This window comes from Octodon degus, unplaced genomic scaffold (genome assembly GCF_000260255.1).
Source record: "Octodon degus isolate 3935 unplaced genomic scaffold, OctDeg1.0 scaffold00060, whole genome shotgun sequence".
NCBI classification, from domain to species: Eukaryota; Metazoa; Chordata; class Mammalia; order Rodentia; family Octodontidae; genus Octodon; species Octodon degus.
This window is the reverse complement of record NW_004524636.1, coordinates 1730477-1746952: the sequence shown is the minus strand read 5'-3', so window position 1 is coordinate 1746952 and position 16476 is coordinate 1730477. Positions and strand designations below refer to the sequence as shown.

Genomic DNA, 16476 nt, shown 5'->3' with positions numbered 1-16476 from the left:
TTGACTCCTTCTTTCTCATTGATGCCTGTTAGTTAATATTGTTCATGTTTGCATCGTCTTGCAGGTGATGGATTATTTTTTCCTGCATCCTAGTTGTTTTTAAAAGATCCTTTCTTACCTCTTCACTAGCTGCAGCAGTGTCTTCAAGAACTGAAACTCTGTCTTCACTTTCACTTAAACAGTTTTGCAAGCTTGTGATTGAGGTTTTAAGTTCCTCTATATCTCTTTGACTCTGTTTCATGTGATCTTTTTCTTTCCTGTATTGCTCATTCAAGGAATCCATCATTTTTCTAATCTCTATTTTTTTATCAATGTCTTCTTTAGAAGCAGTTACTAATTCTTTTACTGCATTGTTTTTTTCAGATTGGGTTTCCTCCCTATGTTTCTGTAGTTGATTCTTTACTTCAGATGCTATGAGTTCCAAGAATTCTTTTTTTATTTTATAAAATTCTGCTCTGAGTTCCTCTATAACTTTCTGCTGTTGCTTATTTACTATCGACGCTATTAATTCGTACATTTGAGCTAAGCTAGTGTCTTCTGCACTTGTTCTGGATGGGCATTGATTTTCCTCCATATGTTTCTGCATTTGATTCTTTACTGCAGATGTTATTAATTCAGGGATTTCTTTTTACATTTCCTATCTGAGTTCCTCTATACCTTTCTGCAGTTGTTTCTTTATTTCAGAAGCCATTGATTCATTGATTTCAGCTGTGTGATTCCCAATTTGTTCTGTGTTAGTGTCCTCTGCACTTGTTATAGGTGGGCTTGGGGTCTGAGATTGCATTTTCCTCTTTCTCGTCATTTTGTGTAGCACTGCCTTCTGACCTTTGTTGTAGAGCTTTGGTGCAGTTATAACCTTAGCACCTACTGAAGTTCACATGCAGAGCTACAAAGTTTGGTTTTATCCAGCTGTGCCTGGCTTGGGTCTGGCTGCTGTGCTCAGCTCCTTCCTGCTGCCACCCTTGGGAGTGAACCTGTTGTGCCCCTCTGGCAAGATGTTCTGCTCCTGGATTAGCTGGGTGGTTCTGTCCCCTACTCTCTCTGCAGGGATTGCAGTTGCAGGGTTTCACCCCAGACCTGTATGCCAGGCCTGAGCTGAGTCTGGAAGGGACAAGGTGGAGTAGGGAGAGAGGAAGCTCTCCCACACACTCACTGGGCCTGCGCTAGGACTGGATCTGGGGGTCCCCAGGACGCGGCAGAAATTCTTACTGGGCAGGCAGGGTGGGGTGGGGTGCTGTGGAGTGGTGGGAGAGGGGTCCCAAGGGGGTGGAAGAGGGTCTCACTCCTGCTGCGCCTGGGCTTGGACCGGCAGGTCCTGTCAGCACAGGGTAGCCAGAAGGTCTCCCACACACTCACTGGGCCTGGGCTAGGACTGGATCCCAATCATGCTTTTAGTAGACTGGAGATATGCCATTGTTGTGGAGATTTGGTGTATTGTTTGATAATTTCTGTTTTAAAAAAGACTTGCTGGATAAACAAGTTATCATAGTTGTCACCTTAGGCATGGGAAGCCAAAAAGACTGTAGTTTCATGGGTGATATTCCTTTTTTTCCTCAAAAAAGGACAATAAGTTAATATTTTGAATATGTAGCTCCAGAAATCACCAATGTAGATTTATGCAAATATGCCAAGGTGCTAATAGTACTTAACTATGAGCACTGAAAATATGAATGATTGCTGTTTTCTTTATATGTTTTTCAGGGTTTTTAAGAATATTTTTTACTTAAGAGGTAAATAATTCAGTAAGTGACATTTTCCATGGTTCAATGACAAATAATAGGCTATATTCTATATTAAATTTAGGAAGCAAGAAAATATATAAAGGAAAAAGGCAGAATGTAATTTTGTTCATTTGACAAGAAGAAACACTGATAAAGATCGTGTATTAATTACCCTGGAAAGAGACTGGTCTTTCTACAATTTATGTGTCTGTATTTTATTTGCCGGAAATATTGTACTTGGGGGAAAAAAACTGTTTCCAGTATTGCCTTTACTTTCTGCAGCAGTAGTGGGGAGCTGTTTGTTTCCTGGTCACATGACCTATTCATGCTTTTGTCACTGGGTGCTTGTGGTGTGAAAAACCAAAGAGGTCTTGGGAAAGTTGGCAGTCAGTAAGCACACTGTCTAGATGGATTGGGAAATGCCCAAAGGACCAACTGGATGAAATCTTTCTACTGCAGAAAATGAGGACACGACCTATTAAACATGAAAAAAAAAAAAAAGAGAGAGAGAGAGAGAGAGGGGCAGGTGCTCATTTTCCATGGAAATAAATTTTCTTAAATTTCTTGGTTATCTTACTGTTTCTGTTGTGCTGCTTCTACAACCTAAAGTTTCTCCATATGACTCTTTCTTCCTAGCCCCCCCCCTTTTTTTTTTTTGGTGTGGAACTGGGGATTGAACTCAGGCCCTTGTGCTTGCCAGGCAAGCACTTATTTTACTGAGCTATCTCCCCAGCCCGTTCCCAATTTTTATGTGAACATTTCACCTAGGAAAATTATAGCAGATTCCCCAATAGCATCAAATGTCCAGTCTATATTCATTTTTGCCAGCTGTCTCACATTTTAAACAAATAAAATGGAAGTCTCCCTTTTCCACTCATTTTGTTTCGTGTAACACTGACTTTTACCATGTATGGTGGCATATTCCTATAATCCCAGCACTTGGGAGGCTGAGGCAGGAGGATTGTTGAGTTCAAGGTCAGCCACAAGTACATAGCCAGACCCTATCTAAGACACAACACACATGCACACCACCATTTATTCACATAGCTCATCTTGTAAAACAGAAATTCTATGCTTATTAAGCAGTAACTCCCTACCCCTTCACCCCCGGCCCTTTACAGCTATGGTTCTGATGTCCACTATTCTAGATGCAGTGCACACAGAATGTGCCCTTCTGTGGCTGGCTTATTTTGCTTAGTATATTAGCTCAAGGTTTATCCACATTGTTGCATGTGTCAGAATTGCCTTTTTAGGGAGAGTAATATTCTGTTGGGATATGTTCTACTTTGTTACTGTTCTACATTTGTTAGCTGTCAATGTGGATTTCATCCCTTTGCTATAGTGAATAGCACTACTATGAACTGGGGTTCACAAATAGCACTTTGAGCCCTTGCTTTTAAATTTTTCAGGCTTATATGCAGAAAGGGAATTGCTACATCATGTGGTGATTCTTTAGTTAATTTTTGAGCCACCATTGCTGTTTTCCATAGTGGCTGTACATTGTCACCAACAGTGCTTAAGAGTTCCAGTGTCTCCCAGTCACTGATACTGCTATTTTCTGCTTATTTTGTTTTAATAGTAGCACATCTGAATGGTATAAGATGATATTTTGTTGTGGATTTGCTTTGCTTTTCCCTGTTGATTAGTAATCATGAACATCTCATTTATTTGCCTTTCTTTGGAGAAATAATCCGTTCAAATCCTTTGTCTGATCTTGTTTGTTTGCAGTTCTGTGGGGGTCAAACCTAGGGCCTTGAATATGGTAGACAAGTGCTCTACCAACTGAGCTATACCCCGGCCTACCTTAGCCCATTTTTTGAGCCAGAGTTTTATTGTTACTTAGTTACAGGAATTCGTTATATATTCTAGGTAATTACCCCTTATCAGATACTTGCTTGTGAATACTTTTTCCCATTCTACTTGTTGCCTTTTCACTGTTTTATGTTCTTTACTGAATAGAAGCTTTAGATTTTGTTAATTTGTTAATTTTTGTTTTTTGTCCTGTCCTTTTGAGTAATATAAAAAAAAACCATTGTCAAATCTAATGTCAAAATAGTTTTTCTTTGTTCCTTATAAAGTCTTTCCTTAAATTTTTACATATTTGGTACAGGGTCTTGCTACACAGCTTGGACTCATAGTGATCCTCCTATTTTCAGCCTCCTCACTTCTGGGATTACAGGTCTACGACCATGCTTGGTCTTGGTGGCCACCGGGGCACGCCTGGGGTGGGACCGGCATGGCATGTGGTGGCAGGGATTGAACTCAGGTCCTTGCACTTGCCAGGCAGGTGCTTAGACCACTGAGCTATCTCTCTGGCCCTGGGCTTGAACTCTTCAGCAGTGTAGCCCAGGTTGCCCTCACATTTGAGGCAGTCCTCTTGCCTCAGCATCCTGAGTACTGGTATTTATAGGTGTGTGCTACCATGTCTGGTTTATGGCTTCTTTTATATGAGAAACCCAAAATATATACATAAAGAACAAAATTAAAGCTAAATTAGAGGAAGCAGGAGGTAGGTTTTTTGCAGATGGAAAGGGAATCTAGGGATAGAGAAAGGAAGGAAGGGAAAATAAAAATGTGGTATGTACATGTACCAGCTCCCCATGATTAATGTATTCATTATGTATCACAAACATATATTAATAAAAAAAATAAAGTCTTTTATAAAGCAAAAGTGTAAAATTTTGTTGAACTTGGTGGGCCTAGTGGCACATGCCTGTAATGTCAGCTGTTCTTGTGAGGCTGAGGCCTGTGGAGTGCAAGTTTAAAGTCAGAGTGGACAATTTAATGAGATCTTGTCTCTGAATAAAATGAAACAAGTGAAGATGTAGACCAGTTCTCTCTTGGTTCAATTGCCAGTACCACCTGTTTTTTTTAATATAGATCTAGTTTTTAAAAATAGATCATACTTTTTGGTGTCAAGTCTGAACTTTTCACCAAATGTCCCGAATACTTTCTCCTATATTCTTCTAAAAGTCTTACAGTTTTTCATTTTTAGGTTTAAGTTTATGATCTATTTTGAGTTAATTTTTATATAAGGCTGGGGTTTATGCTTTTGACTAGCACCACAATTGAAAATATTATCCTTCCTCCACTGAATTGCTTTTACATTTCTGTTAAAAATTATTTGGGTTTACTTGTGTGGGTCTATTTCTGGCTACATTTCTATATAAGTAACTCATGCTTACCACTTGCAGTCCTGGAACACCCCTGGCTGATCAGTTCTGCTCCATTGATCTATGTGTCTTTCAGCCAGTGTGATTCATTATTCATTACTTTCTCTTAGATGGCATGATTTTTTTTTAAAGTATTTTAGTTCCTTTGCCTTCCATATAAATTTTAGAATAATCTTCTCTACATCTACAAAACTCAAATTTTGATATAAATTATGTTAAGATTGGGGATCAATTAGAGCATTGATATATGTACTATGCGGGGTCTTCTGTTCCATAAATAGTTATGTCTCTCAATCTTTAATTTCTTTTGCTGATGTTTTATAATTTTTAGCATGTGCAGTGCATGCATGTTTTATTAGATTTATACCTAATGTGTATTTTATATTTGAAGAGTTGGGTTGATTTTTTTTGTTGTTGTTGTTGTTTTCATTTTTTGAGACAGGGTCTCCCTTTGTAGTTCAGGCTAACCTTGAACTCATGGCAGTCCTCTTTCCTTGGTCTCCTGAGTGCTGGGTTTATAGGGGTTCCCTGCAATGCCATACCTGACTAGGCAGATTATAAATGATGTTATTTTTTAATTGTGGTTTCCTGTACATAGCTTTTAATTTAATGGAGATTAAACCCAACACTTCACACATACTAGGCAAGTGAGCTACTACTAAGTTATGTTTTCAGTCCTACAATTTTCTTTTAGATTCCTTGATATTCCCACATAGACTATCAAGCAGGCCATATCCATAAATAGGAAAAGGTTTATTTTTTCCTTTCCAGTCTGTATGTCTCATTTCCTTCTCTTTTAGGCCAGTACTTCTGATATTATGTTAAATAATAAGGGTGATGAGAAAACATCTTTCTTCATCTTAGAAGAAAAGCAGTGTTTTCCACTATTATCTATAATTCCACCTTATGCTTAGATGCTTTTTGATTTTTAAAAAATAAGATAGAAGAAAGCAAATTTTAATTTTCTGAGTGTTTCAGTTGTGATTAGGTATTGAATTTCGTTTGGTGATTTTTCTGCATGAGTTTTATGGTTGTGTGGTGATAGATTACATTGATTGATAAATGAATAATAAATTGAATTTGGGTATTCCTGGGATAACCACCACTAGATCATGGTCTATAATTCTTTCTGTATGCTTAAATCCATTTGATAATATATTTTAAGGGATTTATACTTATATTCATAGTGAATATTTTGTTTTTAGGTAGGTTTCTTTAAATTCTTTGGTGTAGTTTTGGTATCTTCTGGAACATTTTCAAAGTCTTGATGGATCACGTTGATAATGGCTCCAAGTCATGGAGCAAATGAGTTCAGTCATGAGAAATTGAAAAAGAATCTAATGGGAAAAAGAAATCCAAGATCTTAGGGAAGGGAAGTAATGTTGTTTAGCTAGAGATAGTCTTATCTGGATGAGTGTGGAGCAGTATAATGGAACAGATTCAGAAAGAGGTAGGAGAAAAAATAGATGGAAATGAAGTGTCATGGTCTTAGAGGAGACAGTTAGTATAGTTGGTTTGTGGCAGGTCTGAATAATAATGTAGCAAGGCTAGGACTGTGTTGACTATAAGGAAAAGATTAAATGTGAGGATTATTAGGGAACACATAGCAGGCCTGGATCTTTGGCCTGAAAGTGAAAGGAAGACCAGATAGGAGGATCAAAGGATGGTCTTGGGCAGGAAATTGGGCAACTCTTTGAAGTTGATGCGAAGGAGAGGGGACTGGTGTAGAGAGAATGGGACTCTTAGAAATTATATAGTCTGGAAGTACTCCTCACACTGTGTGGAGCAAGAGGATATCCCTAAGGCCAAAAGAATAATAGTTCTGCACAGAAATGGGAGCAAGTATCCTCTGCTGGCACTCTGCTAGGGTAGTTGTAGGGATGAATAAGAACTTTGTTTAGGTCCTTGGGCCAGTTTTTTATTTTTGACCCATTGTTTTGATAAGACTTGTGAGAAGCATAGTAAGGGCAAGGTGGTGTGGAACCTCTTATTTAAAAATCATTACAAGGGTCTGGGAGATAACTCAGTAGAATAAGTGCTTGCCTGGCAAGTGCAAGGGCCTGAGTTCAATCCATGATTCTGAAAAAAAAAAAAAAAATTTTACAAATTTGAGCCAGATGCAAAGGTGCATGCCTATAATTCCAGCACTTTGGGAGGCTAAGACAGGAGGATCACAAGTTCAAGTCCAGTCCAGGCAGTTTAGCAAAATTCTGTCTCAAAATTTAAGAGAGCTGGAGGTATAAGAGCTCAATGTGAAAACTCTAGGTTCAGTCCCCAAGTCAAGTCAACACAGAGACAGATAGACAGACAGACCGACAGACAGAGAGACAGACAGACAGAAAGACAGACGGAGACAGACGAACAGAGAGACATAAAACAAACAAAAAATGTCATTGGAAGTTCTTGGAGTTTTTCTGTGGAATGATTGACCCTGAGAGGACCCTTGGTTCCATCCTCTGTTGAGCTTGAGAGCCATTGGCTATCCCAATGTTACTCATTAGGTCAAGCCAGATGAGTGGGACAGGATTGCCTCAAACTGGAGGGCAGCCCAGGCTACATAGTGAGACCCAGTCTCTACAGAAATAAGGCAGTTTGGGCCAATTCTGCAGTCTTTTCCAGAAAATAGAAGAGAAGGGAATCCTTCCCAACTCATCTTATACAGTTCTGATACTAGCACCAGACAAGGACTAACAAAGTCATTCTTCTTCCTTGTACCTTGTTGTAGGATCTCAGTAAGGGAATTGTTTTCTGTTCTTTTCATAGCTGCAGCCGACTCCGCCAGGTTCAGAGTATCTTGACCCAGAGCAGCAAGTCTCGGCCTGACGGGATCCTTTGCATCTTAGGTAAGTAGTTTTCTTAAGGTGGAACCCAGGGGCTGGGACAGCTTGCATTCTTGTCAGTAGTGTCATTGTATGAAAAACAGAGAGTTAATACTCCCCCACTTTCATTCTCATCCTCCTGATAGCTGTTGCTGCTTTAATGAGTTCAAATGATGTCTTTGAAAGTCTTTGAAAGGTGAGATATGGCACCAGTATCATTCCTGAAGCTCCTGTCCCCACTCTTTCCTCTTAGTCTCTCATAATAAAGCCACTTCCTGCACTTGACACATGCTTCTTGCCCCGAGCTGTATCTCTACCCAGGATCAGGTAGTACATCATCCTCACTGCATCAGAATGTGAGCTTTGGGAGGAACATTAGAAAACACAGCATCCAGAGCAGTGTTGGCTGGGCCTTGCCCTGATAATGTGTCAAAGGATATGTGTTCATGGTTCCATCTACTTGTCCTTCTCTTCAGGACTGAGTTCTTTTCAAACTACTTTAATTTGCCTTTACTTGACCACATGTTTTGATTTTAAAAAAAAAAAATCTCTTTGAAAGGTGAATATGTTTCAGGTTCCTATTATTAGCCTAACTGCAAGTATTTTAAATCATTAGAAAGCCATAGAAAGACTTAAGACTATTTTTTGGTTCTATCTAGTCTTTAGAATTGCTTTTCAGAAATTAATGGCCTCAATAATCTGTGCTGCTTGCTTTTCTCAACCTTATAGATCTTAGGCTCCAAGAAGGATAACTCTTGGCTGAGATGGTTTCTTTTACAGAGTTTCTTAGCACAAAATTAGTCTGTGCTGCTGCCTTTAGCCATCAGGTTTTGGTTTTGTTGTTGTTTGTTTGTTTATGCAGTTTGTCAATGCAGTGCAAGCTGGCCTTGAATTCACTGTGTAGCCCAGGCTGATTTCTTAACTTGTGATCCTCTTACCTGGCCTCAGTGCTGGCATTACAAGTGTGTACCACCACATGCAGCTCTGACCATCAAGTTTTCTTTTTTTAATTTTATTGAGAAAGAAATAGTGAGACAATTTCAAACAGGTTAATAGGACAATTACAATAATTAATACATTGCATATTGTTGTCTTCGTAGTGACCATCAGGTTTTTGAGACAAATTATTTGGGCTCATTTGTACACCACAGTATAAAGCACCTGATGAGAACCTTTGTCTTACAGGAATTGATAGCAGATATAATGAAGGCTGCAGAGAGCTGGCAAATTATCTTCTGTTTGGTTTATACAATCAGAATACCAGTGATTTTGAGAAAACAGGATTTTCTGAAGAGGTTCTAGATGGTAAGCCTATACAATATACTATGTGATAGAGGAGTGGATGGTTTATTTCTTCGGATTTTTATGTCATGATCATTTTGTAGAATAACATCAGATTTAAAATCGACTGGAGTCCCAATGGATTGAACCTAAGGCCTTCACACTGAGCTATATCCCCAGTTCCATTTATTTATTTCCTTAGAGGCAAGATCTCATTAAGTCTCTGAGTTGACCATGCTGGACTCAGACTTGTGACACTTCTGGCTAAGCCTTCCAGTATGTGTGTGCCCCTGTGCCTGGCTAATATTTTCCTTGAAATAGAGAAAAATAATGCTTTTTTTATTGATTGTTAATATACTTCTATAGGTCACCCACAGGATGAGAGACCAGCAATAAGTAGTGTCCTTAGTACATTTACCGGTAAATCAGCTTTGGGGAAAAAATATGCATCAGTGTTTGGTTTTGTCTCTTCTTGGCAAGACAGTGGTTTTCCTCATAATTGCCCACTACCTCTATATGCTAGAGGTTCAGATTATATGTTGGTGTCCAGTGAAAGCACTTTCAGTTGTTATGCAAGGACGGCCCTGCAGGCTGCCTACCAGGAAGACTGCCTGTGGATCTTGAGTTGTGGGACAAAGGCTCTTTGTCTTGGCAGTCTTTGGGAATTGTTTTCTATGTGACTTTAATTCACAGCAGAGATGCCTCTGACTACAATGCAGGCTTTCTGCTTACATTCCCCTTTTCTCCACTCTGAGACACTTTTGCCTGTGTTGGTGCTGCTGTGGGCTGTTTTCCAGGAGCTATCTCTGATGTCATAGACTTAGCATCATGACTTGTCTGCCAGATGGGTCAGAATACACAGAAATAGGCAAATAGAACTGGACAGGAGACAAACAGCTCTTGTGAAGTGGCTTAAGGAGCATGAAAGCAGACATCTGTTGAGAAATGATCTTGTTTGAGTATAGTGGTTCTTAGCTGGACCAGTGTGAGCGTTGTTCCCTGGGATAAGTGTCTGAAGTCTTTTTATTATCACAACAGGGTAGGGGTTCTACTGGCATCTACTGGGTAGCAGCCAGGAATGCTGCTGAACATCACAAGGCAGAGGACAGCCCTCAATGACAAGGAATTACCTGATCCATACAGTCAGTAGTATTGAATTTGAAAAACCCTGAGTTTTTCTATATCAGAAAATTCTTCTGATTTAGAGTCCTAATAATATTTATGCTTTTTTTTTTTTTTTTAACTTATGTGGTACAGGGTCTCACTATGCAGCTTGGATTCATAGTGATCCTCTTATTTTCAGCTTCCCCCATGCTGGGATTATAGAGGTGCACCACCACGCCCAGTCTCAGTGGACAGCTGAGCACACCCAGGGGCAGGGGCAGCACAGCATGTGTGCCAGGGATTGAACCCTAGTTCCTGCGCTTGCAGGTGCTTAGTCCACTGAGCTATCTCACTGGCCCTAGTATTTATCCTTATAATTGATCAAAGTTTTTTTTATTATTATTATGAAGTACAGCAAATCGACTGAAATTACTCCTTCCATTAAATTTTTTAAGTATTTATTTATTTATTTATTTGGTGCAGGGTCTTACTACACAGCTTGGACTAATAGTGATCCTCCTGTCTCACCCTCCCCAGTACCCAGTTTTGGGGCTTGCACATGCACTCAGGGGTCTGGGGCTAGCACAGCATATGGTACCAGGGATCGAGCTTGGGTGTGTGTGCTTGCCAGGCAGAGTACCAGGGATCGAGCTTGGGGGTGTGTGCTTGCCAGGCAGGCGCTTAGACCGCTGAGCTATTTCTCTAGCCCTCCATTAAATTTTTTAAAATTCAGATTTTCTTTCAGATTTTCATTAAAAATCTTTCCTTATGCCATACATCATCTGCTGGTTTGAAAAGAATTAATCTTGGAAAAAAAAAAGAATTAATCTTGGCAGCTTGTACAGGCTATATATTTCCCTACAGCCAAGATTGCTGAGGACATCACAGTCCTGAAAATAAGGAAATAATTTAAATTCTTAGATAGGTGCTTTTTTATGTTTGTCTTTATTCTGTTACATGGCATAATAGATACTTAGTAAATGAGCATTTCTTCCAAATTAATAAATTTATCTTTAAACCCAAGTAGTTAGTAAGCTGAAACTGTCAAACATATACTTCTTCTTTTCAATCTGTAATTATATGAGGGAAAAAGGGCAATGTGAGGGGCTTATTTTTGAAAGAAACTTTAAAAATCATTTGCATATTTATCTATAGTCTCTTGTGGTTTCTTCTTCTACCAGACTGTGTACTCTGTTAAACTTGTGTTTATAATGATGACATTGAGTGTATTGAGATCCCAAGAATGGTAGTTCTCTGAGTGATTTAGGACAGGCCCTTGAGCCAGGAAGCCCAGTACTGAGAGGTGAGAGGCATACCCCTTCCTACCCTTCGAGGTAGCACTTTCTCAAGAGTCCACATTACAATTTGTGTTTATTTGTCCCCCAAAAGCCTCATGCAGTCATTGGGGTGCAGTTCTAGAGTTTGTGATTAATTTATGATCCAAGGTTGGGATTATGGGTGTGAGTGCTATACCCAGCCTGGGGCAGAGCCTGAATGCAACATAAGGGAGGCAGACTTGCTCTCTGCCTCTGTCATTGTTGCCTCTACTCCTCCTGTTTGCTCTTGCTGTTTTGCTGTTTTCTGCCACCACGAACTGCTGCCCTCTGCCATGTGCCACTCTGCCCTGGAGCCAGCTAAGTATGGATTGAAACCTCCACTAACTATGTGCTAAACAAACCTTTCCTTCCTTAATTTTGGGTGTTGAGTATTTTTTTATTTTTTTTGTGGAACCGAGGATTGAACTCTGGCCATTGCACTTGCCAGGGAAGTGCTTATTCCACTGAGCCATCTCCTTGGCACTCTCCTTTTTTTTTTTTTTTTTTTTTTTTTTTGGTGTTGGGTATTTTGTCCCAGCAATGAGAGAAAAGTAACTAAGACAGTCCACATGTTCCCTGGAGTCCTGGGCTACAAGGTATGGATTGAAGCCACTTAATAAGCCAGTTCAAGAGGCCACTCAGCTGTGTGCTCAGCTATAGTAGTATTCACTGGGCGTAGTCCCTTGCACATGCATAATGTGTCTTCATAAAGTGTCACCTGATACACTATACTGGCTGGGTTGGAATTGCCCTAAACCTATCATATTAGGTGCTCCTTTTCCCTGTGTATCTTTCTTACATAGAGCTGCCTTCTCCAGGGACTTTTACCTAAATCTTGTTAAAGATGTGGTAGCTGTGGTGTCAGAGGACCCATGAAATGAAGACTCTGCTTTTCTTAATATGGCTGCTTTCATTTTTTGTTTGCATTTTGTTTGCATTTTTCAGGCTATTTTATTCCCATCCCATTCTGTGTCTCTTTGGTTAAGCTTTCTTGTACCCTTTGGATTATTTACTTGACCCATGAATGTTCCTTGAATCTACAAGCTGCTGGTCTATTTACAGAAGCTATTTCCACTTGCTTCTGCTTCCTTCCTCCCGGACTTTCCTGTGTAGAGTTCACTGCCATATACAATCCTTCCCAAAGTGGATATGCAGTATCCAGGCCCACAGTTGCCTGAAGCCACATGAGCCAGTGGCCCCAAGCTTTTAGACACTGCTGAAGAAGTCATTGGTCACAGTACATGCTCTCTTTTCCTACCCTAGTGGCTTTCAGTCATGGGATTTCTATTTGGTATTTACAGTGTCTGAACAATGAGTACACTGCTGTGTTTGATACCACAGATTTACTGTGCTGGACTTTGCAAAGCACTGTGTTTCAGTAGATGAAACTTGTTCTTTTGACCTGTTTGTTTTGTGCCTGTATTACCATAATCAGAGGGTCATGGTGGTGGAAACATGTCAGGGAGACTAGGAAATGCTTGCTGTCAACACTTGAATGTTCTGCAGTTACTTGAAAGCACTTTGCCTGGGCCAGGGAGATAGCTCGGTAGTCTAAGCGCCTGCCTGGCAAGCCCAGGGACCTGGTTTGATCCCCAGTACTGTATGCCTTGCGGGCCCCATGCCTAGCTGGCCACCAAAACCAGTTATAGTGGTATACACCTGTAATCCCAGTACTGGGGAGGCTGAGACAGCAGATTCACGTGTCTAAGCTGTGTAGCAAGACCCTGTACCAAATAAATAATTGATTAAAAAAAGTTTTAGAAAGCACATTGTTTGATTAAATAATTTTCAGTTTAAAGTTTTGTTACCTTGATTATGAAGTAGTTTCAGTATTGGGGAGATGGGTGTGTGTGTGTGTGTGTGTGTGTGTGTGTGTGTGACATGTGCATGAGATCAATGCTAAGGATGAATTAAATCCAGTCTCTTGCACATGGTAAGCAAGTGCCCTACCATTGAGCTATCTCCCTACCCTTCAGTAGTTTCACTAATTTCTTGGGCAGGAAATGTCTACAGGAAAAAGCCTTTGACAATCTTGCCTTTTGACTTTGTTTTCTTACAGATGTAATTATGTTGATTAAATCAGATAGTGTCCACCTGTACTGTAATCCTGTCAACTATCGCTATCTCTTACCTTATGTGGCACATTGGAGAAATCTGCATTTCTACTGCATGACTGAAAACGAGGTGAGGACAAAAGAAAAAATAAGCGTTTCTATAAGAAAAACTGATTTATAAAAAGAGGCTCTTAAAGAAATCAAATTTCAGGGGCTGGTGAGATGGCTCAGTGGTCTAAAGCACCTACTTAGAACAAGCTTAGCAAAGCACAGGGACCGCGGTTTGATCCCCCAGCACCACGTGCCAGCCAGCCCCGCCCCGTGGTGGGCTGAGCTGGCCACACACACACACACACACACACACATAAATAAATAAAATTTTAAAAAAAGAAATCAAATTTCAGAGTGTGGTTACTTATGTAAAAGTAGTTCTTGTAAGAGGTTATACATTTCAGTATGGAAGCTACCTTTCAGATAAAGTATTTGCCTCAGGGAGACTGGGGGTGGGGAGTTCAGATTGAAATTTAGTAGGTTTGTGAACCTATCTTCCTGCCCTGAGCCTGAGCCCAGTCTCCCCAGGATTGATGCCAGGGCCTGCGCTTGGAGAATTTTTTAAGCTTTGTGACATTCCTGTCTTTGGGTTTCTTAGTATCTGTTTCTATTTCCCTTTGGGTCCCTTCGAAGAGTTTAGCTGGAAATCAAACTGGAATTTAAGATTTAGGATTTCGTGGAAGTTACGATCCAGTATTATTAAAAAACTTTTCTTTCCATGTTGAGAATTTGGGAGATTTGAGGAGTCAAGTTCGATCTCCTGTGTTTAGGTTTCCTGATCCATTTTGAGTTGATTTTTTTGTATGATCTGAGAGAAAGGAGTAACAAGTATTTCTTCCCCCCCCCCATAATTCTATTGAGAAACAAATAGCAATGAGACAGTTTCAAATCAAATTGGTAGGACAGTTTCAATAATTAACACATTGCATACTCTCTTCCTAGTGGTTATTTGCTTAGTAACGAGTATTTCTAACAAGTAAATATAATAGCCGGGTGTGGTGGTACATACTTGTAATCCCATCACTCAAGAAGCTTGAAGCAGGAGGATTACCACAAGTTTGAGGCCAGCCTGGGCTCCATAGTGAGTTCAGGGGCAGCCTAAACTAATGAGGCCGTGTTCTTTGTTTGTTTTTGTTTTTTGTTTGTTTATTTGTTTTTAAAAAGTAGAATAGATTGGCTCTAGAAACAGTACCTCTAAATGCTGTTTAGGACAACCCTGGTGACATGCAGAGAAAATATGTAATATTATATGATATACAATCAGAGCCTGTTTTACTTTCAATTTCTCTCTTTAGTATGAAGATGAAGAAGCTGCAGAAGAGTTTAAAATTTCCAGCTTTGTGGATATGGTTAGAGACTGTAGTAAAATTGGCATTCCTTACAGTTCCCAGGGTGAGTATGTGACAGCAAGGCATTTCAGAGCCTTGCATGGTGATGTGTGACTCCAGTGTCCCTGCTTCTTTTCTTGGAGGCATTCAAGGAAACCCCCATGATTCATGCTTGCTGAGGCGGAGGATCAAGCAGGGTAACATTTGGGAACTTTCCTTCATAAGCTATTCATAATTGTGGAGTTTGCACAGCAAATAGCAAGCCACCTATGGTGTGGTAGAAAAATTGATGAGACTTAACACAGTTGCCATGTAGACTATATCATTAATGTAGAGAGTAAGAATATAGATGTGGGACCTCTTGATAATAAAACGTGTGTGTGTGTGTGTGTGTGTGTGTGTGTGTTTGAGACACTTTTTTTAGATACTTTTTTTTTGAGACACTGTTTGTTTCTTTCACTATGCAACTCAGGCTGGCCTTGAACTCACTTTGTAACCTGGGCTGGCCTCAAACTCAAGGTGATCCTCCTGCCTCAACCTCCCAAAAGCTGGGATTACAGGCTTGTGCCATTTTAACTTGGTAATAAAACTAGTAATTTGGATGGCCATTTAAAAATATACTGATGGTGTGGTTCAAAATCATGTGTGGAACATAGGAAAAAATTCAAGTTTAGCCTTGCACATTGAAGCTACCATTACAAGAAAGGAGCATTTTTGCTTTGGTAGTTTTCCCTTGAGGAAGTTGGTTGGCTATGTTTCTTAAGGGAAAGGAGCCAACTTGAGTCTGTTAATAATTATACTCAGTAAATGATGCAAGTCAGTTGTAACAGACTGCTATTTACTTATTTTTTACTTAATTACTTACTTAGGAAACCAAAATGTGAAAACACACTATAGAGAAATCTGAGTTACTCAATTAACTTGTTTATGGCTTGAATTTTTCTTGGCTTTCATATTTTATTTCTAGTTTCAATATCTTATCTTTTTGAAATTTATTTTGCTGGATGAGACCTTGGTGAGAAATGATGCCCATCTAACCACATTAGATCAGGTTTAGACTGTTATATCCAACAGTGGTATTTGATAGTGTTGTTGTATTTGATTCTTCTAGGTCACTTGCAGATATTTGATATGTTTGTCGTAGAGAAATGGCCAATTGTACAAGCCTTTGCACTTGAGGGCATTGGAGGAGATGGATTTTTTACCATGAAATATGAGGTATGTGTGAAAAGCAGTATGTTTGGTTTTTGTTGCTGTTTTTTGTAAAAGGCCAACCCAGTGAGTATCCGTTATTATAACACTCTGAAAAGTTGGCAGTAACCTCTCAAGGGCAAAGAGCAAGTCAAAAGACTTAAAGTAGAAAACAATTTCTCCCTCTCTCTCTCTGACCTTGTGCTTGCCAGGCCAGCACTGAGCCACTAGGCTATTTCCCCAGTCTCCTGTTTTCTCTTCTTGGTGCTCCTCATTTTCCTCCCCTCCTGTTTCTTTTTTTTTTTTTTCCAAAATTTTATTGATAAACAGATAGCAATGAGACAGTTTTAAATCAAATCGGAAGTACAGTTTCAACAAATAATACACTGCATATATTCTTCTTAGTGGTTAATTGCTGTACAAGATGCGGACTTGTGA

At 39.7% G+C, this 16476-nt stretch overlaps 1 protein-coding gene across 1 annotated transcript in view; it reads left to right on the top strand.

The window, feature by feature from the left end:
* Window positions 1–16476, top strand: part of CUNH20orf194 (chromosome unknown C20orf194 homolog) — a 152922-nt gene that overhangs the window by 20292 nt on the left and 116154 nt on the right. The window contains exons 2-6 of the mRNA XM_023718572.1: window positions 7658–7737; window positions 8899–9018; window positions 13474–13598; window positions 14815–14911; window positions 15959–16065. Of these exons, the coding sequence (XP_023574340.1) occupies window positions 7658–7737; window positions 8899–9018; window positions 13474–13598; window positions 14815–14911; window positions 15959–16065 (529 nt within the window). The remainder of the gene's footprint in view (window positions 1–7657; window positions 7738–8898; window positions 9019–13473; window positions 13599–14814; window positions 14912–15958; window positions 16066–16476) is intronic.